At 51.6% G+C, this 25,519-nt stretch overlaps 1 protein-coding gene across 1 annotated transcript; it reads left to right on the top strand.

Moving 5' to 3' along the window:
* The first annotated feature begins 511 nt into the window (after positions 1-511).
* Positions 512-25,519, top strand: CDHR2 (cadherin related family member 2). Its single transcript, XM_042907181.1, has 31 exons — positions 512-563; positions 835-906; positions 5,439-5,578; positions 5,696-5,735; positions 7,225-7,340; positions 9,155-9,244; positions 9,809-9,934; positions 10,006-10,152; positions 10,241-10,316; positions 10,405-10,520; positions 10,642-10,875; positions 11,908-12,063; positions 12,145-12,306; positions 12,585-12,646; positions 12,914-13,157; positions 15,590-15,829; positions 18,041-18,110; positions 18,259-18,864; positions 19,635-19,706; positions 20,130-20,179; positions 21,556-21,707; positions 21,859-21,967; positions 22,052-22,140; positions 22,590-22,658; positions 22,762-22,839; positions 22,934-22,994; positions 23,077-23,201; positions 23,734-23,847; positions 23,929-24,009; positions 24,135-24,192; positions 25,255-25,519. Exons 1-31 carry the CDS (start codon positions 512-514, stop codon positions 25,384-25,386), a joined length of 3,939 nt encoding a protein of 1,312 aa, XP_042763115.1. The 3' UTR covers positions 25,387-25,519.

The raw sequence follows: 25,519 nt of genomic DNA, 5'->3' as shown, positions 1-25,519 counted from the left end.
TCAATCCCATGACTCTGGGATCATGACCTGAGCTGAAATCAAGAGTTGGATGCTCAACCAACTGAGCCACCTAGGCGCCCCCAAAAGAGTGTAGTTTTGTCATTGATTTCCTGTGTGGCCTCAGGAAAGCCCCTTATTCTCTCAACCACCTCATAGTTGCAGGAATATCAAGATTACACATACAATTTGCTTAGAGCAGTACCTACTACACAGTAGACACTGAATTCTGGAGTCAAGTTCAGAGTCATTCTCAGAATGGAATTCTGGACCAGGCTCAGCTACCTTGCCCACCCCTCTGGGTACCACCGCCCCCCCTCCCGCCATTACTCCTACCCTGGGACATCTGGAAAATGGGCAGAGGATGATAGGGGCCCTGTAGGAGAGTTGCTGATGGTAGTTGTGGGTGGCCTGGGTCAGACCCAGACAGATGGGGGGGTCCGCCAAAGGGAGGGAGGCATGTGTATAGGTGCCTCTTCCCTGACACCTCTTCTCCTAGGTCCTTCCAGACATGATGGCATGGTTGTGGCTGTCCTGCTTCCTGTTTCCTACCCTCATGGTGTCCGGTGGGTGCCTCTCCTTCCCTATCAGAGTAGCATTAACCTGGGGATCCTTGGCAGGACCTTCCAGAAGGAAGGGGCACTGTCTCATCAGCAAACTCCCAGCTCCTACGACCCAGCCTCATGCTTGGCTGCCCTGGGGAGGCCCGGGGAGCAATACAGGCCCTGGCGGGTGAGCTTGGCTGAAGGTTGGGACTGGTATGGGCTCCCACAGGGGCTGGTGGGGGTCAGGCTTTGCAATGGCATCCAGGTGTTCCAGTGCTCTATGTTCCTACAGTGGCAGCCAATGTGGCCCCAATGTTCTCGGGAAACATGACGAGAGTGAACTTGCCTGAGGACCTACCAGTGGGTGAGTAACCATCCCTGTGCAGAGACTGTGCCAAACCCTTACCCAAAGAGGGTGCCAGGGCCTCCCTTAGGAGCTAGCTCCCCATCCTTGCAGCTGCATGGCTCGTCAAGGGGCAAAGGTGGACTGATGGGAGTCAGTTCCAGAAATTTGTTTTCTCCTCCTCTTCAGCTTTTGCGTCAGGGCTCTCACACAACATCAAATAACCAAGATACCCCATGAGAACATTCCTCCTGTTTCCCATCACTTTCTGGTGTTTCTGATTTCCCCAAGGAGAAAGGATCCACTTGGGACAATTCTGTCTCTTCCAACTCTCCCACTTGCTAACCTCCCTCCAGTCCCTGTTTTTAGCCCCTAAACAGAGAGTAGGTTTCAGACTCAGAGCCTTTCACACACTTCTCTCCAGAAGTTAATAAGTTTGCTTTATTTTTATTGCCTTTGTTTGTAGAGTTACTTTCTATCTATGGCAAGTGAAATGGATTTCTATTTACAGCCACGATCTAAAGCTTGCTTTTAAAATAAATGTACTTACATGAAATGATAAGTGGATTAAAAGAAGGATCATAAATAATGAGATATTTGGTTATAGTAAAGATGGTGGCAGCGTATAAGAGGGGATGACATTTGGGAAATATCGTTTTGGAGGAACCATAGAAACGAATACCAAATTCCCAGCAGGATGTGGATTGGAGAAGCAGAAACAAAGATGACTATTTTCACTGGGCTATAGGCTCAGCTGTACATTATAGACCCCAAACAACCAAGGTGTAAACAAGGTCAAGGTTTATAATTCTCTCATATAGCCATCTACAGCAACAAGTCCAGGGCTGTCTGGGGTTCTGTTCCATGAGAACAGTAGGCTGTTCCCAACTCTATGCTCCTGGTGTCAGGCACCCTCCCTCCTTCCACGTCCAGATTCTGCCTTCCCTCAGGTGCGGCCCTCATCCACGTGGTCCAAGATGGCTCATGCCTCACCCTATTCCAGCCAGCCAGAGGAGGAAGGGGCAACGTGAGTTTGGCCCTTTGTCATAAGGACAGGCTCCAGACTCCACACACACAGATTTTAGCATCATATCCACACCTAGCTTCAAGGGAACCTGGGAAATGAAGTCTTTACTCTGGTTGACCATGTAACCAGCTCAAAATCTGGGCTTCTCTTACTCTGAGGGAAAGGAGGAGTATGACTACTGGGGGACAAGCCACAGTCTTTGTCTTAGCATCAGAATTGGGATCTCAGATATGTAAAGCTCCAACCTAACACAAGAGACTGCATGAAAGGAAGTGAAACCCAGAGTTTGTCCTGTGATTCAGATGCCCAGATCTGAGGGAAGGATGGGGATGGACTTTGCAGGCACGAAGGCCACGTGCCTTTGGGTGTGGTTGCCAGGACAGCAAGATCTATTCAGGGTTATATTAGTAAAAATTTAATGCCCAGGATAAGGGAGGTAATAGTCTCATTTCACTCAGAGATGACACAACGTCCCCTGGAGGGCTGGGCTGCTGTCCAACCATTTGATATTTATAAATGTTCTCTGTACAACAGAGAAGTAATGTGTAAACATGAACATTTACATATATTTTCATAGCTGTTTGGTCATAGATAAAACACATACATACCTTCAAACAAATGTCACAGATGTTACAACCCAAATGCCTTCAAGATCTCCATTCTCTGGGGTAAGACTTTAATGTCTAAGCAAAACAGCTTAAGTCCCCATGCTAGTTCCAGAGGCCCCTCCTGTGGATGTTCTTTTGGAGCTTGAGGCTCACCTCTCGTTCCTTCCTCCCTCTCCATGGCCAGTCCCTGGTCCCCTCCAGCCAGCTCCAGCCTCTACTGAAGGTTTGGGGAGAAAGCAGGAATTGCAGCATGAATCGGGAAGCCACACTCACTGTTGTCACAAAAGTGTCCACTCGGAGCCTGGTCAGGTCACCTGACCCCTGTCTGTCTCTCCTCACCTCCCCTGTGGCACACTCCTCCCTCTGCAACCTCCCTGGAAACAGAAAACTAATTCCTTCGTTGTTCAGAGCAGTGCTCCTCCCTCCCTGAGCCATACCAAATGAGGGTTTTTTATAACCACGTGGCTCTTCTCTGAACTTTTTTTCTTAATTTTTTGAATGTTTATTTATTTTTGAGAGACAGAGTGCAAGCGGAGGAGGGACAGAGAGAGGGAGACACAGAATCCGAAGCAGGTTCCAGGCTCCAAGCGGTCAGCACCGAGCCCGACGCAGGGCTCAAACCCACGAACCGAGAGACCATGACCTGAGCTGAGGTCGGACGCTTAACCGACAGTCAGGAGCCCCTCCTCCCTGGGCTTTTAAAGTAAAGGATGATTTCCTTCTTCCTGAGACAAATTCTACAGCTCTCTTACAATGGGAAGTATTTTCAGTCCGATTTTAAAAACTATGTCATTTAGACTTTCTATTTTTTTTTTAAATTTTATTTTGAGACAGAGAGGGAGAAAGAGAGAGAGAATCCCAAACAGGCTCCACAATGCCAGCTCAGAGCCTGACACAGGGCGCGAACTCACGAACTAGACTTTCTATTTTGAAGTATAATATATGTACAGGAAAGTGCATTGAATTCACATGTAACCTCCACTGGATCAGGAACTAGGATGTTGCCAACACTCCCAGGTCCCCTTTCTCGTCCCTTCGGTCACTCCCTGTCCTTTCTCTCTCACACAAGACCTCTTTTTCTGACACTAACGCTATACAATAGTTTAGCTTCATCAGGCAGATTTTTAAAAAATATATAATTATGGTGTTTTAAATATCAATTTTAGGGGTGCCTGGGAGGCTCAGTCGGTTAAGTGTCCAACTCTTGATTTCGGCTCAGGTCACGATCTCACAGGTTGTGGGATCAGGTCCTGTGTCGGGCTCTGAGCTGATAGCCTGGAGCCTGCTTGGGATTCTCTTTCTCTTTCTCTCTCTCTCTGCCCCTCCCCCACTTTCTCTCTCTCTCCCCCCTCAAAATAAATAAATACACATTAAAATTTTTTAAATATATCAATTTTCGTTTAGTGACAAACTATATAATTCTTTATACACAGAGACCTAATACATGTCTTGTATTGATTTTTTATACTTTATTTCTTTTTTCAGGTCAACCTGAAAAAAAGAGCATTTAAAGAGCATTTCCCCACTGATACATCTTTCTATGCCCATGGACAAATATAAACACATAAGGATTTACACCCACCTGCTCACCTCCCATATTTCCTTAGGCATAAGGGCCACATCCTATTGCACTGTAATTGAACCAGGATGTGTCTTACAATTGAGATAGTCATCTAACCCAGAGTGACTTTTCTCCCCCCCAAAACAGTCATTAAATTGACAGTGTGTCTCATGACCAAGGAAAAATAAAGTAGACACTAACATCTTTTTAGCAGAACAGTGGTCTGGTGGTCTTCCTGGAAGAGGGGGCTTGGGGGGAGGGACTGTAACCAAGCTGTCCAAGAAGTTGTGGGAGGAACTGGGACCGTTTGGCTAAAGAAAGCTGACTCCGGGGCACGCTGATGAGCTTGTCTCTGAAAAGCTATAATGGGCAAAAGGGGAGGACTGGGTCCCTGAGGCCCTCAGGCTGGGCGCTGAGCCACACGGCACTTCTGCCTTTGTGAGCCCCTTACTCTAAAATAAATATTACAATTATATTTTATGACAGAAATGAAATATTCTTGTGGGTCCTCTACAAGTAGCAAGGGGCCCAGGGGCACCCCGGCTTGTGGCCTTTGGGGACCTGTGGGTGGGAGTTACAGGGAAACACTTTGGTGAGATGGAGAAAGCCCTTGCTCATGGACATTTGTCCAACAATGGGAGGGGGTGGCTGAGGAGAGAGTAAGTTTTGATGCTGGAGGTGGCTGAGCGGAGGTTGGATGTGATAAAGGAGGCGAGGCCCTGGAGCAGGGTTTGATGAATCTGTAAAAAGTTTCTTTTAGACTGGAGAGTTGAAGGCCTTGGGATTTTCAAGTCCCCCGCTATCTCTGAGCCTCTGCTCTGCCCAGGGACATGCCCTCCAGAGGCTCAACGAAAGAGCCGGGCTCCTGGGAGGCCAGCAAGTAGACGCTCATTTGCGCAGATGGTGTTTCTGGCAGGCTCTGGGGGCACAGTCTCCGGGTGAAGGAAAGGCTTAGAGGAGGCCCAGGCACCCCAGAGGGACTCCAGCGGTCCTCGTCTAGGATGCACCCAGCGGCTGTAGCTAGATACTTCCATTCCAGTCATCTCTGGTCTCTTCTCAACCAATTCCAGGGAGGCAATCCTAGGGCCAGAGAGAAGGGAGATGCTTGGATAACAGCCCACCCTGCTGTGTCCAGTGCAGATGGGGTCTCACCGTAGAGGAAATCAGCATGATGTTATCAAAAGGCCACGGAGTGGGTGCTGAGGAGCGACAGCCAAACCTGACATTTATGACCACAGCGGGCAGAGCCCTGGTGGCCGGGAGGTCCCAGAGAACACAGGGCTCCTAGCCCAGCTCAGCTAGGCCAGCGCCGGAAGAGGTGACCATGGACTGTGGCCATTCTCTGTCCCACCTTCAGGTGCCGAGGCCTTCTGGTTGGTAGCTCAGGACCGTGACCAGGACCCTCTGACCTATGGGATTAGTGGCCAATTTGCCTACTTCTTCACTGTCACCCCAGCCACTGGGGAAGTGAAGCTGGCCAGCCCTCTGGACTACGAGGTAAAGGGCAGCAGCCTGGGAGGGCCCCGTGAGGGGGGCGGGGAGGTGGGGGCCCTGTCTGTGCTCCCACCCTGAGCAGGAGTCCACCTCGGGGCCTCTCCTCTCTGCCCGCTGCAGACACTCTACCTGTTCGCCATCACTATCTCCGTGAGCGACGGTCACAACAACCCAGTGAGTTGGAAGGGGGGAAGGGAGGGCAGGGTGGTCCTGGGATCAGAGAGCGGAGGACCAAAGGCCACTCTTGACTGACTGTCCCCTACCTCAAGCAAGCAGAGAGGGCCCTAGTTAACAAAAACTGAATTTGATGTTTATTTTCATTCAAATTATACTTGCCCATTTTGGGTCACGCAATATTACCAAGATTTTAATATTATTATTAATTTACTTTAATTATATAAATATGCTGTTTATAAGTATAACATGAATTATATTAATTTATATTAATATAAATGTTAATAAAAGACAGGTGCTAAATACCTCCCTACCTTAGCTCTTTTGAGCCAATTGCTTTCAACTCCCTTGGCTGAACAAGCTGGTATCTGTGCTCATGTTTCTTTTTTTTTTTTTAATTTTTTTTTTAACGTTTATTTATTTCTGAGACAGAGAGAGACAAAGCATGAACAGGGGAGGGTCAGAGAGAGGGAGACACAGAATCCGAAACAGGCTCCAGGCTCTGAGCAGTCAGCACAGAGCCCGACGCGGGGCTCGAACTCACGGACCGTGAGATCATGACCTGAGCCGAAGTCGGACGCTTAACCGACTGAGCCACCCAGGCGCCCCTGTGCTCATGTTTCTAAATAACACACTTATACCACTGTGCCTTATGTCTGTGAAAGTGGAGGATTTTGTCTTCACAACATATTCCCCAAACTCTGTCCATTAAAAAAAATCATTTTAATGACTTGGATATTCATGAACATATTCTCTTCGTAAACATCTCAAAAGTTGCAACTAAAGCTCAAGTCCCTGGGATGACTCTTCCCTAGCCACCCCAGCAGAAGCGTCCACGGTCACTGCTCTTTCACACCCCTCACTATGCATTTACACGCGCACACACACACACACACGTATGTATGTATGTAGATATATACATACATCCACGGAAGAAAGATTGTCGTTTTTGTGCATTTTCTGAAACCCAAGTGGGATCTTACTGTATTTATTATCTTGAACTGTGCTGTCCACTCAACAATTGGCTCTGGAGCTCTGCCCATGTCTGCTCACGAGCTACCTGTTTCTTGTAGTATTTTCCAGCGTGGGGACGTACCATACTGTGTTAGCTGGTCTCCTCTGATAGACACCTAGGTTTGTTCACAGCTTCAAATTATGGCAAACAAGCGAAAATGACCATTCCTATAATAGGACAGGCACATTTTAGATGTTTTAGAAATGACCTAATTATGTCTGCAACTTACTCTGAAATAGTTCTGTAAACACATGGAGAGCAAGAAATCAAACAATGGGTAAATCTAGATGAAGAGTATTGGGAGTTTTCTGTACTATACTTGCAACTTTTCTGGTGTTTGAAGTTGTATCAAATACAAGATTATCCCACATATTGCCTAATTGCCTGAGAAGTGAAGTCAACTTGCACTCCCAACCCAGACATTGCTCCCTTTGTCTTCTCAAGCGCTCACATTTTCCAGGCTCACCTGGGCTTTCCTACCTGCAGGTGCAGAAGGAAATGCATGTGATCGTGGAGGACAGAAATGACAATGCTCCCGTTTTCCAGAATACTGGCTTCTCCACCAAAATCAATGAGGTAACATCTGCCTTAATGGGTGTGTGTGTGTGCGTGTGTGTGTGTGTGTGTGTGTGTGATGCGGGCATCCCAGAAGTTCTTAGAGTGCAAAGAACAAGAGACAGCCAGCAGGGGGTCCAGATCAGGGAAAAGCACCTCTTAGAAGGGGCAGCTGCAGGAACCAAATCCAGGGGAATGTAACCCCATGAACAATAGTTACAGCAACATGTTAATCAGTCGGACTGGATTAGAATGATTTCAGTTATGAAAGCAATTTTTTTTAAAGGAATTGGTTTTCTCATGTATCTGAAAAATTCAGAGGTACACTAACTTTAGGCATGGCTGGATTCAGGTACTCAAACCATGTGATCAAGAAGAGATTTCTTTCCATGTCTCAGCTCTGTTTCTCTTGTTGTCCCCATCTTTGGGCAAGGGGGCCATTCTCTCTTGTGGTGATGAAAGTGTTCTCTGAAACTCTAGGCTTTGCAACTTGAACATAGAGTGCCTCTTTCTCCATAGTCCTGGCCAAAACTCCAGAGCTGACTCTCATTGGCTCATTTTGGGTCGTGTGCCCATGAACCTAGAGGTATGGAATGCTCTGATTGGCTAGGTTTGTACATGAGCCCTCCCTTCTAGCAAGGGAGGACAGCCCCACTTGAACTGCCTGTGTGGGAGGAGGTTCCCCAATGGTCCCTGAGCAGCAAATACAACATCACTCCTGGATCTTCATTACCCTGTGGCTTTGAAGATGATAAGATGTAGGACCCCATACTAGGCCAGACACAAGACCAGTGAAATCCAGGCAGCCATTTGACTGTGATGGAGCACCTACTATGTACCAGGCAGTGTCCTTGGTGCTGAGAATATTTGGTAAATAAGACAGACTTGGTCACCACCCTCAGTAGCTCACATTCTAATGAAGAGTACTAATAATAATCAATGAAACATTAAATAAGCAGGATTATTTTAGACAGTGTTAAGTTCTATGAAGAGCCTGAAACAGGACAAAATGGAGGAAAGTGACCAGGAAGGGGGCTGGTTTAGGTTGAGTGGCCAGGAAACGTTTTTCTGAGTAGGTGACATCTGAGCAGAGACCTACCTGGCAAGAAGGAGCCAGCCATGGGATGCTCCAGGAAAAGGATGGTCCAGTCAGTGGGACAGCAGATTCTAAGGCTTTGAGCTGGGAATGAATTTGGGGTGTTCTAGGGATAGCCAGGAAGCAGGTGTGAGCGGAGGGTAGAAGGTGAGGAGGAGGTGAGGTCAGACAGGTGAGCAGTGGCCTGACCTCAGAGGGCCATAGAGGCAGTCTGGACCTTAGTCTGGACAGAATGGGGGAAACACTGGAGAGTTTTTAACATAAGAGTGATGTGGTCTGATTCATGATTTTCAAAAATCACTTTGACCACTTTGTGGAAATGGTGAAGGTGTGGACAGGTCACAGCTGGCAAAGGCCTCCCCAGAGAACCTTCCAGCTTTGCAGGGTGCTGTCTGGAATATACTGCTATAGGCTACAGAGAGCCCATGGGAAGTTTGAGCAGGGGGGTGACACATCCTGGGTTCCTGAATGATTGCTCATCCTTATCCTGAGGGGCTCTGCAAATCAGAAGCCAGCTGAGGTGTTGGGGAGAGGAAGAGGGGGTAACCTTCCCCCCTCCCGACCTCCCCCCCACCCCAGTTGTCTCCAGAGGCCCAGCCCAGGTGGGAGGGAAAGGGGAACACTGGGTTTCAGGCTCTGGAATACATTATCCCTCTGGTACAGCTGGGGACACTGAAGCTCAGGGAGGGGAAGTGAGTGCTCAGTTATGGAGGGGATGGATTAGAGTTCCTCATTACAGACCCTGCCAGTCGGCTCCCTGGTGTTCTCTGTGGTGGCCAAGGACCCGGACTCGGAGTCTGCAGGAGCCGTGGTGTACTCCATACAGGCGGTGAGCGTTGGCAAGTCCCTGGGAGTATAGGTCCCACTGCCCCTCATAGCCACCAGGGGGCAGCATCTCCCACACAACCTGCAAGAACCTTGAGTGTCGGCTTGAGGACAGTGTCCTTGTGGTGGCCCAGCCCTAGCTCCCAAACCTTTCGCTGGCCCCTGCTGGACCTCACTTGGCCAAGCTGTGGACAGGACCCTCCTTCTCACCTCCTTGCCTAGGGCACTGTCTGGGCCCTTGCTGAGTTCATATCACACCGCCTGGTGGCCGACTGGAGATGTTCAGTGTCTTGTCCAAGGGGGTGTTCAGTTCTCCTGAAGACAAGTTTGCCAGTGATAGCTCCTGTTAACTGAGTGCCCATGATGTGCCTAGCACATACTTTACTTCATTTGACCATTCTCTCAACCCACCGATGAAATATCTGAGCTCATTTCGCTCAGAGGCAAAAACTGAGGCTCAGAGAGGTTATGTGACCTGGTAAGAGTGGCAGAACTGGTCAAGAGCAGAGCCAGGATTTGAACCCAGGTCTCTCAGAGGGGAGCCTGGCCTGACTGTGCTCTGCCTTAGGTCATCCCTAGCACTGGAGACAGCCAGCACCTCTTCAGGATCTTGCCCAATGGCTCCATCATCCTCAATGGCAACCTCAGCTACAACAACAAAAGTGCCTTCTATCAGCTGGAGCTGGAGGCCTGCGTGAGTGGGGGCACAGACGGAGGGGTGCCGTGACCTGAGGCCCGGGCTCACAGGGACCTGTATCCCCACAGGACTCAGGCGGCATATACAACAACAGCTTCATCACCCAGTGCTCCTCGCCTGTCTTCCTGTCCATCTCTGTGGTCGACCAGCCGGACCTGGACCCCCAATTTATCAGGGAGTTTTACTCAGCCTCTGTGGCTGAGGATGCACCCCAGGTGTGCTAGAGGACAAGGAGGGGGCCTGGGTGGGCCCAAGAGGCAAGGAAAGGGTCTGGGCCATCGAACCAGGTGGTTCTCTGCGCAGGGAACCCCAGTGCTGAAGGTGGAGGCTGTGGATAGTGACAGAGGCATCAATTCCCAGATGATCTACAGCATTTCCAGTGAGAATGGGGATGTTCCCAGGCTGGGGGAGGGATGGGGGCTCTGCCAGAGCCACTGGAAGCAGCAGCTCCTACTGCCTGTCACTAGACTCCACAAGGCCCGGCTTGTTTGACATCAGGCCAGATGGGGTGATCACGGTCAATGGTTCCCTGGACCGTGAGCAGCTGCTGGAGGAGGATGAGGAGGTGAAGGTGCAGGTCACGGTGAGTGAGGGCTCCACTGCCCCCTTTTGCACCCCAACTCTCAGCTTCTGGCCTTAAATCTCCCTTCTCTCTGAGCCTTTGTTCTCTGAGTGCTGCCCTTTGGCCTCTGCTCTGCTCTCAGGCCACCGAGACACACCAAAACATCTACGGGCAAGATGCCAAGGTGAGCATATGGGTCACGCTGAGGGTGACGGATGTCAATGATCACAAACCCGAGTTTTACAACTGCAGCCTCCCAGCCTGCACCTTCACCCCCCAAGACACCCAAGTCAACTTCACTGGCTATGTTGATGAGCATGCCTCCACCCGCATCCCCATCGATGACCTCACCATGGTCGTGTACGACCCAGACAAGGCAGGTGGACCCAGACAAGGGGTGGTTGGGTGAGGGTGATGCTGGGAGATGACTGGGGGAGGGAGGTGGAGACTGACCCATAGAATGCGGTACTAAGATGCAAGGTGGGGAGGTGAGTGGTGGGTGTTGCTGGTGCTGATCATGAACAGTGGTAGAAAATTGGAGTTATTGGGCGATACTTGGAAATCTTGGGTTACGTTACGCTGATGGGTAGTCATGTGTTCAGGGCAGTGCTAGGTGGTGGTGAAAAGAAAGGCAGTGTTGAGCGGAGGTTAGTACTGGATACTAGGTAATGTTGAATGGAGTATAGTTTTCAGTGGTGTTGAGGAGGGGGTGGTGATGGGTGCTTGGTGAAGTTGAGGGGTGTTGGGCAGTATTGGATATTGGGGGATGTGGCAGTGCTGAGCACAGAGTGATCTGAATGAGTGCTGAGTTGGAGAGTATTCTTAAGTGGAAGTTGAGCGGGGTGGTGTTGAGCAATGAATACCTATGGATGGTATTTGGTAGTATTGGGTGATATTGAGTTGATACAAAATGTGGAGGGGAGGATGGCACTGGGTGGTGGTGGGTGGGTAGATGTGTTGAGTTAGTGGTTGGTGTTGAGTAGAGCGGAGGGGGTGTGGGATGGAGGGTGCTATGGGTAATGGGGTGATGTTGGGCATTACTGGTATTTGGTGTTGGGACGGGTGGTGGAGCATGTTGAGTGGGAGCTCGTAAGCAAGACTCAGTAACGTCTCCTGGGAGTGAGGGGAATGTGTCCAGGCTCTGTCTCTCCAGCCCAAGCCAGGAGTCCAGGCACCTAGAGATGTCTTCTTCCGATGAGCTCACATTTGCAGGGAGTGCACAGCCCAGCTTCCCCAGGGCCCTCTTGCCTCAGTGTTTTGAGAGCCCCCCACCAATGCCCCACCTATGGGACTTCAGAAGTCTGGGCTTCCTCAGGCAGGAGCCTATGGGCAGGGATCACAGGCAAGATACAGGTTGGTGCATTGTAGGAGGTGGGGGCTCTGTTATACTATATGCCCAACTCTACAGGGCAGCAATGGCACCTTCCTGCTGTCCACGAGGGGCCCCGATGCCGAAGCCTTCAGTGTCTCCCCCGAGCGGGCGGCGGGCTCAGTGGATGTGCAGGTGCTTGTGAGAGCTCCCGCACTGGTGGACTACGAGAGGCAGACAGTGATGCTGGTGCAGGTGAGGGGTGCTCTGGGGTGCTGGGGAGTGCAGTCCACGGGTGCTCTGGTCCCAATGCTGCTGCTCTTCCCTTGTCTTCAGGTCGTGGCCACTGATTCAGTCAGTGGGAACTCCTCCGTTGCCCTGGTGACCATCCACATTAGGGATGTTAATGACCACAGACCCACATTCACCCACAGCTTGTACAACCTCAGTATCTCGGAGAACAGTCCAGACGGCACTGTGGTCACCAACAGCATCCATGTGAGTGATGGGGACCTGAGTGGGCTGGGCCAGGAGAGACATGGGGAAGGGCAGACCTGGGGACCGTGACCCTGCCATGTCTCTGTATCACCTGATGTCATCACGTCCTAGCCAGTGTGTACACATATGCGTGGGGAGTCTATTTGTGAATCTCAGTGTGTTAGGGGTTCTCCCTTTGTGTCAAGAAGCAGGACAGCCCTGTCCCCATCAGTTGCATAGCTGACAGGGAGTGACATCATTTCCAAACAGTGTCCCATTGTCTAACTCTCTGCTCACAGGCCTTCGACCCTGACACGGGTGATGGGGGCCGCATCACCTACAGCCTGCTTCCGGGGAACGGGTAAGGTCTCAGCATGGGCAGGGGGCAGGTGGATGAGCGGGACCCGGGCCCGCCTCTCTGCCTCACAGTGGGGCTATTGTAGTTCGGTAACAAATAGGATACCAGGTTACATTCCAATTTCAGATTAACGACAAATAATTTGTTTAGAATAAGTAGATTGCAAATATTGCCTGGGACATACTGAAATATTTTTCATTGCTTATCTGAAATTCAAATTTAAGTGGGCATCCTATATTTTTGTTTGCTCACTCTGGCCACCCTGTGCAGGGCAGACGTCTTTGAGGTGGATCCAGACTCAGGGACAGTGACAGTGAGGAACAGCGAGCTATTGGACCGTGAGAAGGAGGCTGTGTACTACCTCACGCTGCAGGCCACAGACGGCGGGAAACTGTCGACCTCCACCACACTGCATATCATCCTGCTGGACGTCAATGACAACCCGCCTGTGGTCACCGGCTCCTACAACGTCTTTGTCCAGGAGGAGGAGGGCAATGTCTTTGTGACCATCCAGGTGCGAGCCGGCCTGGACCTGGCAGGTGGAACAGGGACAAGGGACCAAGCCTGGCTCTGTAGTCATGCCAGCCCTGAGATGGAATCTGGGCTCTCCTCTGTGGTCTTGAGAAAGTTAATCTATCTCTCTGGGCCTCCATCTCCTCTTTGGAAAATGAGGACAATTGTGGCCACTAGAGAATAATGAGATAATGCATTCAGAGGGCTCAGTGTAAAGCCTAGCATAGAGCAAGCCCTCAAAAACATATGGTTTTTTTTAATTTCAGCCCCCCGTTTCATTCCAAAAGGGACTTGAGGTGATTTTGATTAAAAGTAAGGTAAAAATGGGGGAAATAAGGAAAAAGGGAAAATAAGAATGGTATTGCTAATGGGCACAAAGGTAAAGTTAGAACCCAGAGCCACACAATTGCTAAGAGTGGGCTGAAAATTCAGTTCTGAGCTCCCTGATGGCCAATGCAAAAAAGGAAATATCAGTGGCTAGCTTCACAGAGTCTATGAGATAAAAACCCACTATTGGCTCCAAAGAAACATCAGAGACAAGCATCTCCCCTGAGTCATCCGAAAGGGGGTCTTGTAAGAAGTGGGAGAGAAACCAGGTCCTCAGAATGACAATCATGTGGCCACAGAATGCTCTCGTATTTCTGGGGCTGTGTGGTTTCCAGGGCACATTCCCACCTCTGGTGTCCCGACTGACTTGTGAAGCAGATGCTGTAATGATCCCCATTTCACAGAAGGAGAAAACTGAGGCTCAGAGTTCAGTGACTTTTGGGGGCTTGCACAGCGAGTAAGTGGCAGCCCTGGAGCCAGAGCTCAGACCTCTCTGCCCTGAAACCTGAGCCTTTTCTTCTTTTTCCTTGATAACTTCTCACTCTGCTCTGTGAGCTCCTTGGGGCAGGAGCATTTCAGACCTGCTGCTGTAACCACGGTGCCCGGCGTTAGCCCCGAGAAGCGCTTGGTGAATTAACTGGCCCAAATTCAAAGTGCTGAGGGGTGAACAGACAGGGTCAGGCTTCTGGAGCAAACATCTCTGGCTGCCTGTACAGGAGGCATTTAATAACCAAGTCCCAGTGGAGCTGAGATGAAAGAGCTGAAGGTGGGGGATGGGCAAGGAGGAAGACTTGCTTCCAAGTCAGAGTAGCCCAGCCCTGGATTCAAAGCCCCTTTGCTGGGCCCCAGGTCCTCTCAGATGAATCCACCATATTTCTGCAGGTGCCTCTCAGTTAGGGGAGGGTGCCAGAGAGTCACCCAAGGGTGTCACCCGTGCTGTGTGAAAGACAGCACAGGGGACGTAGAGGCCCCGGGCAATCACCAACCTGGCCTGGAGTCAGGCAGAGAGGCGTAGAAGGCATTGGGGTGAGGGGAAGGCATATGCAAAGGACTGAAAGAACCTGTTGCATTCTCCATGCTGGACCACCCCGAAGGCAAACCAAGCACATGTGTTCAGGACCCTGGCGGGACAGGAACACACACACACGGACACACACGAATTGGGTGAAGAATCAACGGGTTAAAAAAAAAAAAAAAACAGCACTGAAGTAGTCATTGTGGGAAAATCAGAAACTGGTTGGACTTCACGCTTATTTTATACTTGTTTGTTTTTGAATTTTGTTATTTTTTTTGTTTTTTTTTTAAACATTTATTTATTTTTGAGACAGAGAGACAGAGCATGAATGGGGGAGGGTCAGAGAGAGAGGGAGACACAGAATCGGAAGCAGGCTCCAGGCTCTGAGCCATCAGCCCAGAGACTGACTCGGGGCTCGAACTCACGGACCGTGAGATCGTGACCTGAGCCGAAGTCGGCCGCTCAACCGACTGAGCCACCCAGGCGCCCCTTTTTTTCATTTTTTAATGTTTATTTATTTTTGCGAGAGAGACAGAGACAGAGACAGAGAGCAAGTAGGGAAGGGGCAGAGAGAGGGAGACGCAGTGTCGGAAGCAGCCCCCAGGCTTCGAGCTGGCAGCGCAGAGCCCAATGCGGGTTTGAGCTCACCAACCGCGAGATCGTGACCTGAGCCAAAGTCGGATGTTTAACCGACGGAGCCACCCAGGCACCCCTGTTTTTGAATTTTGAATAGCTATAACATACTCCCCCATGCCCCCTCTCCACTAGAATTTCAGCTCCATGAGGGAATTGCCTTGGTCATGGCTCTGTGATTGTCCGGTGCCTAGAACAGGGCTGGGCACACGGTAGGTAGGCAGGAAATATTTGTGGGGCAAATGATTGACATCAGGAGCTTAAGACCTCAGAACTCTTGCAAGCTGTTGATCTGACCCTCTGATGGGAGACTGAGGCTGATAGATTGGCCAGCATCCCACTGGCTTTAGGCCTAATTATTGCCCTTGCGTGCCAGTGCTGGAGCGGGAGGCCAGGCTGCAGACGGGGGGCTGGGGAGCATCTGAGAGCTGATGGCCCAATGCTGGTTATCCGCACAGGCTCATGACAACGACCAGCCAGACACCAACAACAGCCATCTGCATTTCAGCCTGCTGCCTGGCCCCTACAGCCACAACTTCTCAGTGGACCCTGATAAAGGGATCCTCAGAAACCAGGGGCCCCTGGACCGAGAGGCCATTGAGCCTGCCCTGGGGGGCCGAATTGTGCTGACCGTGCTTGTGGCTGACTGTGGTGTGCCTGTCCTCAGCACTGAAGTCAATATCACCATCAATGTGGAGGTAAGGCCTGGCTCGGCCGTAGGAGGGGTGCCAGGGTGGGCCCTGTGTTGGGGAGCTCATTGCGTATGGCCAGCACTCCACCCCTCCAACTTGAGTCACATTTCTGCCCTTTGCGGTATGGTGGGCAAGAGAGGTCTGGAACCAGGCCGCCTGGGTTAGAATTCTGGCTCCGTTGTGTGGCCTTAGGCAATCACTCAAACTCCCTGTGCCTTCATGCTCCTTATCTGTAAAATGGTGATAAAAACAACCTAAAGTGAGTTAGCGAATGGAAAGGGCTTTGAAGAATGCCTGACCCAAGGAAGGTACTCCGTGAATACAGTCGGGCCCCCCTTATCCACGGTTCCACTTTCCTCAGTTCCAGTGACCCGCAGTCAATAGCGTCCCCAAAGCAGATGATCCTTCTGACACATGATCAGGAGGTCAGTAGCTACCCACCGCTACATCACTACGCCCATGTCATCCACCTCACTTCATGTCATCACATGGGCATTTCATCATCTCACAGCCTCACAGGAAGAAGGATGAGTACAGGACAAAAGGCTATTTTGAGAGAGAGAAAGAGACCACATTCGCATTATCAGTTATCACAGTATATTGTTATAATTGTTCTATTTTATTATCAGCTATTGTTCATCTCTTTCTGTGCCTGATTTATATATTAAACCTTATCATAGGTACATACGTATAGGAAATAACACAGTACATATAGGGTTCGGTACCATCTGCCTTTTCAGGCATCCTCTGGGGCTCCTGGAACGTTTCTCCCACAGATAAGGCAGGAACTACTCACTGTATTGGCTCTAATAATCATTCACAAAGTTCTACCTGAAACTCTCCTATCTCCTCACCACCGCTCCGGGGTAAACAGAAGGGATGAAAATCAGCATTTGTGGGGTTTCCGTCACACCTGCAAGGTAGGGATGGTTATTACCATTTTACTGATCAAGAAACTGAGGCACAGAGGTGGCGTAGCTTGCCTAGGGTCGCAGAATCGGGTTTTGAACCCAGTCTCTCTGGTTCTAAGGCCGCCACCAGCCCACAGGGCACCTTCCTTCAGAAAAGTGTTGCAACAAATGTGCACCTCTACAATGTCCGTGTGATGTGTTTGGCGCCCCCTAGGGCTGTGCGATGCACAGTCCGCAACATCCCACAGAGCAGCCCTGTGTCCCACTGGGTCGGGATGCACTGCTTTCCTACAAGGATCAGAGTGAGACCTCAGGGAACATGGAGGAACAGAAGCCAAATTAGGACTTGCCAGCTTGTTCAGCTGTCCTTGGGGTGAAGTAGGTCACGAAGAAGGAAGCAAGCAGAATTGCATTAGCTGAGCAAGTAGGTCCTTTCACACCCATGAACTAGTCCTCATAACAGCCCCTAGACTGGGCACTACGACCCATCTTGCAGAATGAAAACACTGAGGCCCAGAGAAGTCAAAGTCATGCGTGAAGCTGAGGGGGAGCTGGATTTGACTCAGAGCTGTGCTCTTAGCGACCCCTGCGACTTCGGAGGCAGCTGGCCGTGTGCATTGAGCCAGCAATGCCATTCTGGGAAATCACCCCCAGAAAATATATCTAGTTAAGGGGGACACGGCTTTGTTTTCAAAGATGTCTGTTGAACCATTATTTTAAAAAAGCTGAAAGCAAAAGCAGATACTTGTGGGCCACCCCGGGGAAGGGCTGGAAAAGCCAAGGGCACCCCCCACCCCCAACACACACCAGTGTTTGGGAAGGAAGCTCTGTGCTGTAACAACAGTGGCAGCATTTGTAGGTGTGAGTGGCCAGGGCCAGAGAAGGAAGGTGAGAACAGAAAACAGTGGCATTGGTGCCAACACAATAAATCCAAGAGATGGGGAGTCGAGCTGGGCCAGCAGGGACACTGATGGGGGTACTCAACCACCCTTCTGGAAGGCAGGGTCTAAGGTGGCTCTGAGCTGTGGTCAGAGAAACAAGAAGGAGGTGGGGCTCCCTGAAATCATAGAACTAACTTCAGAGGTCCCGCGACCGGTCTGTGAGCCCCAGGTGTGCGCTCTGGGCTAGTTCCGTCCTCTCAAAGGCCCTTTTCTCATCTGCAAAGCAGACGGTGATCTCTGAGGAGACACTGACAGCCTCTGTGCCTTGGGTCAGAGGAAGCACTGATTTCTCAGATGGGCTCGGGGGGAGGCCGAACTGTGGGTGCTCCTGAGGTCCCTGGGCTCAGAACTACCTCTGCCCACAGGACATCAATGACAATCTGCCCGTCTTCAACCAGTCCATCTATTCCTTCTCGGTGAAGGAGAGGGACCCAGGTAAGTCCTTCCTGGGTCAGGCCAGGCACTGGGGCTGGGGCCCAGTGAGGCATCTGGTCCCCCCAGGGTGCAGTTGAGGGAGGTGAGAGCAGACGAAGCCGCCGATGCCTGGGCCAGGGGTCCCTGTGAACTCTGTCCTCACCCACAGGAGAGCTGGTGGGCGTGCTGAAGGCCTGGGATGCGGATCAGACGGAAGCCAACAACCGCATCAGCTTCAGTCTTTCAGGGAGTGGTGCCAACAACTTCGTGCTCCGAGGCTCGATGCTGGAGGCTGGGTGGGCTGAGGGCCGCCTCTGGCTGCCCTCGGATGTGAGTCTGGACTACGAGACACAGCCCTTCTTCAATCTGACAGTGAGTGCCGAGAACCCAGACCCCCAGGGGAGAGAGGCCACAGCAGAAATCCTTGTGGCTGTGGAGGATGTGAATGATGAACCGCCCACTCTGGACTCAGCCTCACTCCGGGGCGTCCGTGTGGCTGAGAATGGCTCGCAGCGTGGCCTGGTGGCTGAGGTGGTTGCTCGCGATGTGGATACCATGGCCCAGCTGGAGATACAGCTTGTGAACGTCATCTGCACCAAGGCCGGGGTCAACGTGGGCAGCCTATGCCGTGGCTGGTTCTCTGTGTCGGCCAATGGCTCTGTGTTCATCAATCAGAGTGAGGCCATTGACTACGAGACCTGTGACCTGGTCACGCTAGTCGTGCGGGCCTGTGACCTCACAACGGACCTCCGTTTCCAGGCCTACAGCGACAATGGTGAGGTAGCCTGGCAGGCTGCGGCATAGCAGCCATGGGCTGGGACCTACAAGGTCAGGGTTCGAATTCTGGCTCCAGCCCTTATCAGCTGTGTCACTGGGAAAGTTGTGACACCTCCTTAAGCCTCAGTTTACCCATCTGTCAAGTGGACTTGGGTAGTAGGTTGGCTGTACAGATTAAAAGAAAACACGCGTGTAAAATAATAATGCTATTATTCTGTGAGGCAGTGTAAAGGAAGGAACACGCTTCAGAGCGCTCGTATCCCGCCTTTGATTATGATAGCAATAATAACCACATTAAGAGCTAGCATATTTTGAGAACTTGCTATAGCCAAGAGCTATGCCAAGCACCTTATAAGCATTTCCTTATGTTATTCCCACACAACCGTGGGGTAGGTGATCCCTATCTAATTTTATAGATGAGGAAACTGAGGCACACAGCGGCCAGTTCAATAACCTAGCTTACACAGCTAGCAAGTGTCAAGACAATGTTGGGGTCAGGTGGGACATATCCAGGCTGGGCTCAATCCTGGCCTGATGCTCTTGCTGGATGACCTTGAACAGCTTGCTTACCCTCTCTGAAGCATGGGGAGGATACACCCTGCCACAAAGGCCAGAGGAGACTGAGTGGACACCTCAGGTCAAAAGCAGGGGAGGGGGCTGAGAATGGGAGATGCATGGAGGGAGGCAGCTGGGAGCGTGCCTGAGGCCCAGGCTTTCTGGGTCAGGCCTTTGCCTACAGACCAGAACGAGCCAACCTTGTTCCTCTAGGAAGCCTCGCCATCACCATCGAGGACACGAATGATAATAAACCCTATTTTCTGCCTGACAATAAGACTTTCGGTAAGCAGCCAGCCTTTCCCTCCATACTCTGCTAGAATTACCTTTAGGTAGCTCCCATAGACCCTCCTCAGGCCCCAAGTGGGCCCTTAGAAAGAAAGAAAGGTCCCCAATCCTGCCTCTTTCCCAGGATTTCAAAAGGAGGGGGGATCTGAGTTTTTATCCCAGGTCTGCCCCAACTCACATGTGACCCTGGGCCAGTCCCTCCCTCCCTCTCTGGGCCTCAGTTTCCTCATTATCTGCACACTGGGAGGTGGATGAGCTGCTAACTAACGGCTCAGAGGCCATTGTAATGGGGGTTTCTGGTGACAAAGAGGTCGAGGGAAAGTTTGGGGGAATGAGTTCTGAGCTGGGCTTGTGGTCAGCACCTCAGACAAGTGGGCACGGGCCCCGACTCCACTGACCCTTTCTTGTCCACGTTTGTAGTTATCATCCCAGAACTTGTGGTGCCCAACCAGCAGGTGGCTTCTGTCCAGGTAAGTCCTTGGCTCCCGCCTTTGTCCATCGCGTTTTAGCCCCAGGAGACACAGGACCAAGGCCTTCAGGCCTTTCAGCTGTCCCTAAAATGTTTTAACACTAGACAGGAAATTTGTTGGCTCCAACACATGAAGAGAAAACCCCAGGATGGAAACAAACACACGCCTGATTGATATGATTCAACTCCATTAATTGTTATTTAGTTTTTCTAAAAATTCTCATGACCATAGAAACCATTTGCAGGCCAGATTTCTTTCACTACACCAGAATTCTTGAGCAATACGGAGAAATCATAGCAACTGTAAATTAAATGAGCTCCTTGGAGATAAGTAATTTTCAGAGTAAAATTATAAACATACTTTCAGCGTTTTTATGGTGTTGGATGTGGGTGTGTTTGTTAGAGGGTGCTGGCCACGCCTCACAGAAGGCTGAGACCTCCCACACAGCCCTGGGGACCAGGCCTGCTCGGGCCTCTTACCGACCCGGGGAGCTGCCTGCCTTTCTGGAGCTCAGTTTCCTTCCTGGGCAAGAAGCTGGCAGTTCCCGGCAGTAGTCTTGGGGTTAACAGATGAGTGGTATGCCTGTGCCAGTCCCTGGGCTGTGGAAAGCGCACAGGTGTTGGAGATGGCTGGGCCTGACCTTCCCTACTTCGAGCTGGGCCTTCAGCAGCACAACGTCTCTCTCAGAGCTCTGGTTTCTTCTCACAAAATGGGAATAGTAATTCTCCCTCTCCAGGTTCTTTCAAGCCTTAAAGAGTCTTCAAATCTTCAGCCGGTTGCAGTCCAATGTCATGAGTCTGGCCATAACTTTGACCCATTTTCTTTAAATTAGCTCTTTTTTGAAACATAAACACCAGTTTTGGCTTCGTTCTGAACAGTAGGCTCATGGTCTGTATGTTGGTATATTTTTCTCTAAAGGCGGTAGAATGAATAAAAATGTTTGTGCCCTCACCTCCTCTTTCATGGCCTACTAGGGGAATTTGTACCAATGTCAGTAAATACTGAAATGAGGGATCTAAGGGAAGGTGCCTGGCACACAGTAGCTTCTCAGGAAATTTGAGTGTCCTTGTGCGTGTGTGTGTGTGTGTGTGTGTGTGTGTGTGTGGCAGTGGGTGAGGGGAAGCAAAGCAGGATTTCCACATGGGAAGGGCTTTGGGCAGTGACTTGATGAGTTAGGGGGCCAGAAGCAGGGACTTGTCCAAACCTGGATTTGCAGAGCAAGAACATTGCCTAAAATGTTTGCTTAGTTGAGGTGGCCTGGAGAAGCTGATGGAGATAATGGGACCAGTCTCCCAGGCCATCTTAGCTGCTGAGTCCTGCTGGGGGTGGAGGGGTGCCTAGCCTGGCTCCCAGGTGCCATCCACTCTTTCTCCCAGGCCAAAGACGATGACTCAGGGAACAACGGGGCCATCCTGTTCTCCATCTTCCAAGTGGATTTCATCGCCAAGGATGGGACCACGACCCCTTTCCAGGGCTTCTTCCGGGTCTCCACCTCATTGGAGGCCAATGTGTTCATTGGCAACATTGAGTAACTGTGGGCAGCCCCTGGATGGGGGGGGGGGGGGACGCAAGGGAGGGCCTCAAGACAGTGAGTTCCTCATCCTAGCAGGTACATAAGTAGGTTCCAGAGGACTTCAGTTGGGCCCCAAGACCAAGCTGTGCTCTTCCATCTCCAATAGGCTGGTGACCAACCTCGATTCCACCCTCCAAGGCACCTACCAAGTGACAGTCCAGGCCCGGGACAGACCTTCTGTGGGTCCTGCTCAGGAAGCCATTATCACCCTGAATGTGAGTGTTTGGCCCTGCCTCTAGTACCCTCTGCCTGCTCCCAGGTCCCTCGTGCCTCATCTTCACCATGCCTTCCTCCTGTAGCTCTTCACTGTGGACCAAAGTTACCGTGTAAGGTTGCAGTTCTCCATGAACAAGGAGGAGGTGGGCGCCAACGTGGAAGAGATTACAGCGTAGGTCTGGGGCATCCAGAGGGGCCTGTGGGGAAGAACAGGGCCTGGGAGTCTGATCCCTGACAGGACCTGGATGGAATGTATGTCGATTCTGTCCCTGACCTACCCCTGATTTTGTCTCTGTCTTTGATCCATACTTGTACCTGCAGTTCCTTTCTCAATGCTCCTAGAAGCCTAGGGTTGGCTGGGTAGAGAGAGGCCTAAATAGGGCCGCCATGTACAGTTGTGAAGGCTGTGCACTGCACAAGGGCATTCTGCTTGCTAAGTCATAAACCCAGCCCCAGAAGAAGGGGCTGCCTTGCCTGATTTGCAGAGGTGTTACCTGCTTAGCCAATGAAGCTGTTCAGAGAGGGTGCCCCTTTCTAATTGACACAATTCCTAATTCCACTGGCCACAGGCTGTACTAGGGCCCCTACCCCATGCCTCTGCGACATCTTCCCCCTTTGCAGGGCCCTCATTCAGGCCACCAGGACTACTGTCTACGTTGTGAGCATTCAGGACATAGAATCCATGACTCGGTGAGTGCCCACAGTCCCAGTGGTCAGAGGACAAGAAGCAGCAGTATGAGGGACCTGCTGGGTGGTTCTGGGTTGTTTACTTTTCATCCCTGCCCCATTCCAGGGCCCGGGGCCGTTCCTACCTCGATGCCTATTTTGTCTTCTCGAATGGGTCTGCCCTGACACTTGATGAGCTGAGTGTGTGAGTGGGGCTGCCCTTGGGGTGGGCAGGAGGGTGAGCAGGAAGCCTGGGGGATGCCAATGTCCCTCGGGCCTGAGTGGGGCTCTGTGGCCAGGATGATCCGGAATGACCAGGACTCCCTGACGCGGCTGCTGCAGCTGGGGCTGGTGGTGCTGGTGAGTGTCAGCATGGTGGAGGTAATGGGGGCATTGGGAGGGGGAATGTCAACCCACAACCTCCCTCATGCTTCTTCTCCAGGGCTCCCAGGAGAGCCAGGAGTCAGACCTGCCAAAGCTGCTCAGCAGTGTCATCATAGGATTGGGAGTGGCTTTGCTGCTGGTCATCGTGATCATGACTGTGGCCCTTGTGTGCACCCGGAAGAGGTATTGCTCCCATCACCCCTTCCGTCTTCAACCCCACCTTTCCCACCATCTAAGACATATGGTGGGTAGAAAGAGCTTGGGTATAGGCATCTGGTATATCTGTATTTAATCCCCAGAGACCTGTCGTGACAACTTGGACAGCTCATCTCTCCCTCCCTAAGCCTCAGTTTCCGCATCTGCAGAATGAGAACAACACTAGATTCCTCAAAGCACACAAGGAAGCAGTGTGCATCTTGCAACCTGCAGGATGTCTGGCACATACTATCCATTTATAAATACTGCTTCTTTTTCCCTTTCCAATACATTTGGAGGCAGCAGCCACCTCTGGATTTGACTCCAGGTCTTGTCGCTGGCCAGCTGTGGCCTTTGGCAAATCATATCCTATCTCTGGCTCCTACTTGTACCCTCCGTACATAGAGCTAACACTCTCACCTGCCGGGGTTGTTGTGAAGTCACACTCGCAGGGCCTGCACTAGGCACACAGTGGGTGTGCAGGGAGAGTAGCCCGCCACCTCCTCCTGGTTCTCCACAGTTACCACCGAAAGCTTCGGGCTATGAAGGCTGCCAAAGAGGCCCGGAGGACAGCAGCAGGGGTGATGCCCTCAGCTTCTGCCATCCCTGGGACTAACATGTATACCACTGAGCGGTGAGCGGGGGTCAAAGGGTGGGTAAGAGGCCCCGTGCGGTGTCTGAGGCTCCCAACTGCTTAAACAGGCCTTCTCTCCAGGGCCAACCCTATGCTGAACCTCCCCACAAAGGATCTGAACTTCGAGTCCCTATCCTCCTCCAGTGACCTAGACCACATGAGGTGAGCAGTGGCCCGCGCAGCCAGGCTGGTCGGTGGTGGTGGTGATGGAGGCGATGGTGGTTCTTGGCCACAGACAGGGAGGACTGGGGCTGCTAACTATGTGAGCCCCACCATCTCCCCCACAGCCTCAATTCCCTGGATGACAACTCTGTGGACCTGGAAAAGGACAAGCAGGAAACCAAGGCAAGATGGGGGATGAGTGGGTGCCTGGGGCTTCTGACTTGGGGTCCTTCTCTGAAGGGGTGGGGTTCAGGACAGAGCTGAAGGACCTGCTGATGACATGGGCATGTCCCTGCGCCAGGCCCCGGGAAGCCCCATGGCTTTGGAATGGGGTCCAATCCTTGCTCTTCTACTCATTCGCCGTGACTCTGGGTGGGCGGCTTCCTTCTAGCTCTCAGTTTTCTCATCTGTAAGTGGGGATGAGAACACTAACCATGCAGGACTTTGTGAGGATGAAGTTTGAGTGGGTATAAAAAACCACCTGGCATGACACAAGTACTAAAAAACCTGGTTCCCTCTGTTCATACCCTTTATACGAAAGCTGGCAGGGTGTAGGCTCGAATAATCAGCAGTGCCATCATTGGTTCAATAGACGAGTTGGTTCAATTAGAACCAATTAGGGGTGCGTGCCATAATGAACTGCAGGTGGGACCCCGGGTGGGCTGTGTCCCTCTGACTGTGGCAGAAGGAGATGCCAAATTCAACCAGAGGCAGCGATGGACAGGCTTTAGCGTCAAAACAACCAGTGATCCAAACCCTGCTCTGCCTCTTTCTGGCCATGCGATCCCTCTGAGCCTCAGCCATCTGTAAAGCGGGGTACGTGATCCCTCCCCCAGGGGGCTCCTGTGGGGACTTTAGGTCACGGACGGACTGTGCCCAGCACGGTGGCCTGCCTTGGGATGCAGGTGGCAGGTAGTGGACAGGACTGGCTCCTCGGCCCAGGACACAGGGCCTGGTGTTACTCAGGACTGGGAAGAACACCAAAGTGCTCCTCTGTCCGTGGATTGGGGCAAAGGCCAGAACAGACCCCCTTCAGGCCCACCCCTTCACCTGAGTGTGTCTGCACCGCTAGGGGCTGTCACCGCCTCTGGGACACAGCCAGGAAACTGAGGCCCTAGGAGGAACAGGCGGGACCCCTGTAAAGGAGCTATCTGTCGTGGGCTTGAAGGCCCACTCCGCTAAGGACTGAGGAAATCACCCATCTTGTCTCTGCCTTCACACCTTCCCTCCTTCTCCCCACAGAAGGAGCCCCTACACAGTCCAGTGGAGCTAGATACGGAACCCCTGGGTGCAGTGCTGTCAGGAAGGAAGGTGGACACAGATGGACAGCAGGAGCTCTCCTTCACCAATGCTGGCCTGGACACCACAGACCTGTGATGTCGCTGCCACAGGACCCAGGCTGCAGAACCCCACATGGCCCCCGCTCTTCCGTTGCACCTTGGAAGAGGTCTTGTCACCCCTAAATGACACCTACCCCTCCCTGAACACAACAATATATCTTGCTGCTCTG

This window comes from Panthera leo, chromosome A1, assembly GCF_018350215.1.
Source record: "Panthera leo isolate Ple1 chromosome A1, P.leo_Ple1_pat1.1, whole genome shotgun sequence".
NCBI lineage: Eukaryota > Metazoa > Chordata > Mammalia > Carnivora > Felidae > Panthera > Panthera leo.
Note: the sequence above shows the minus strand (reverse complement) of the source record. Positions and strands in the feature narration are given on the sequence as shown.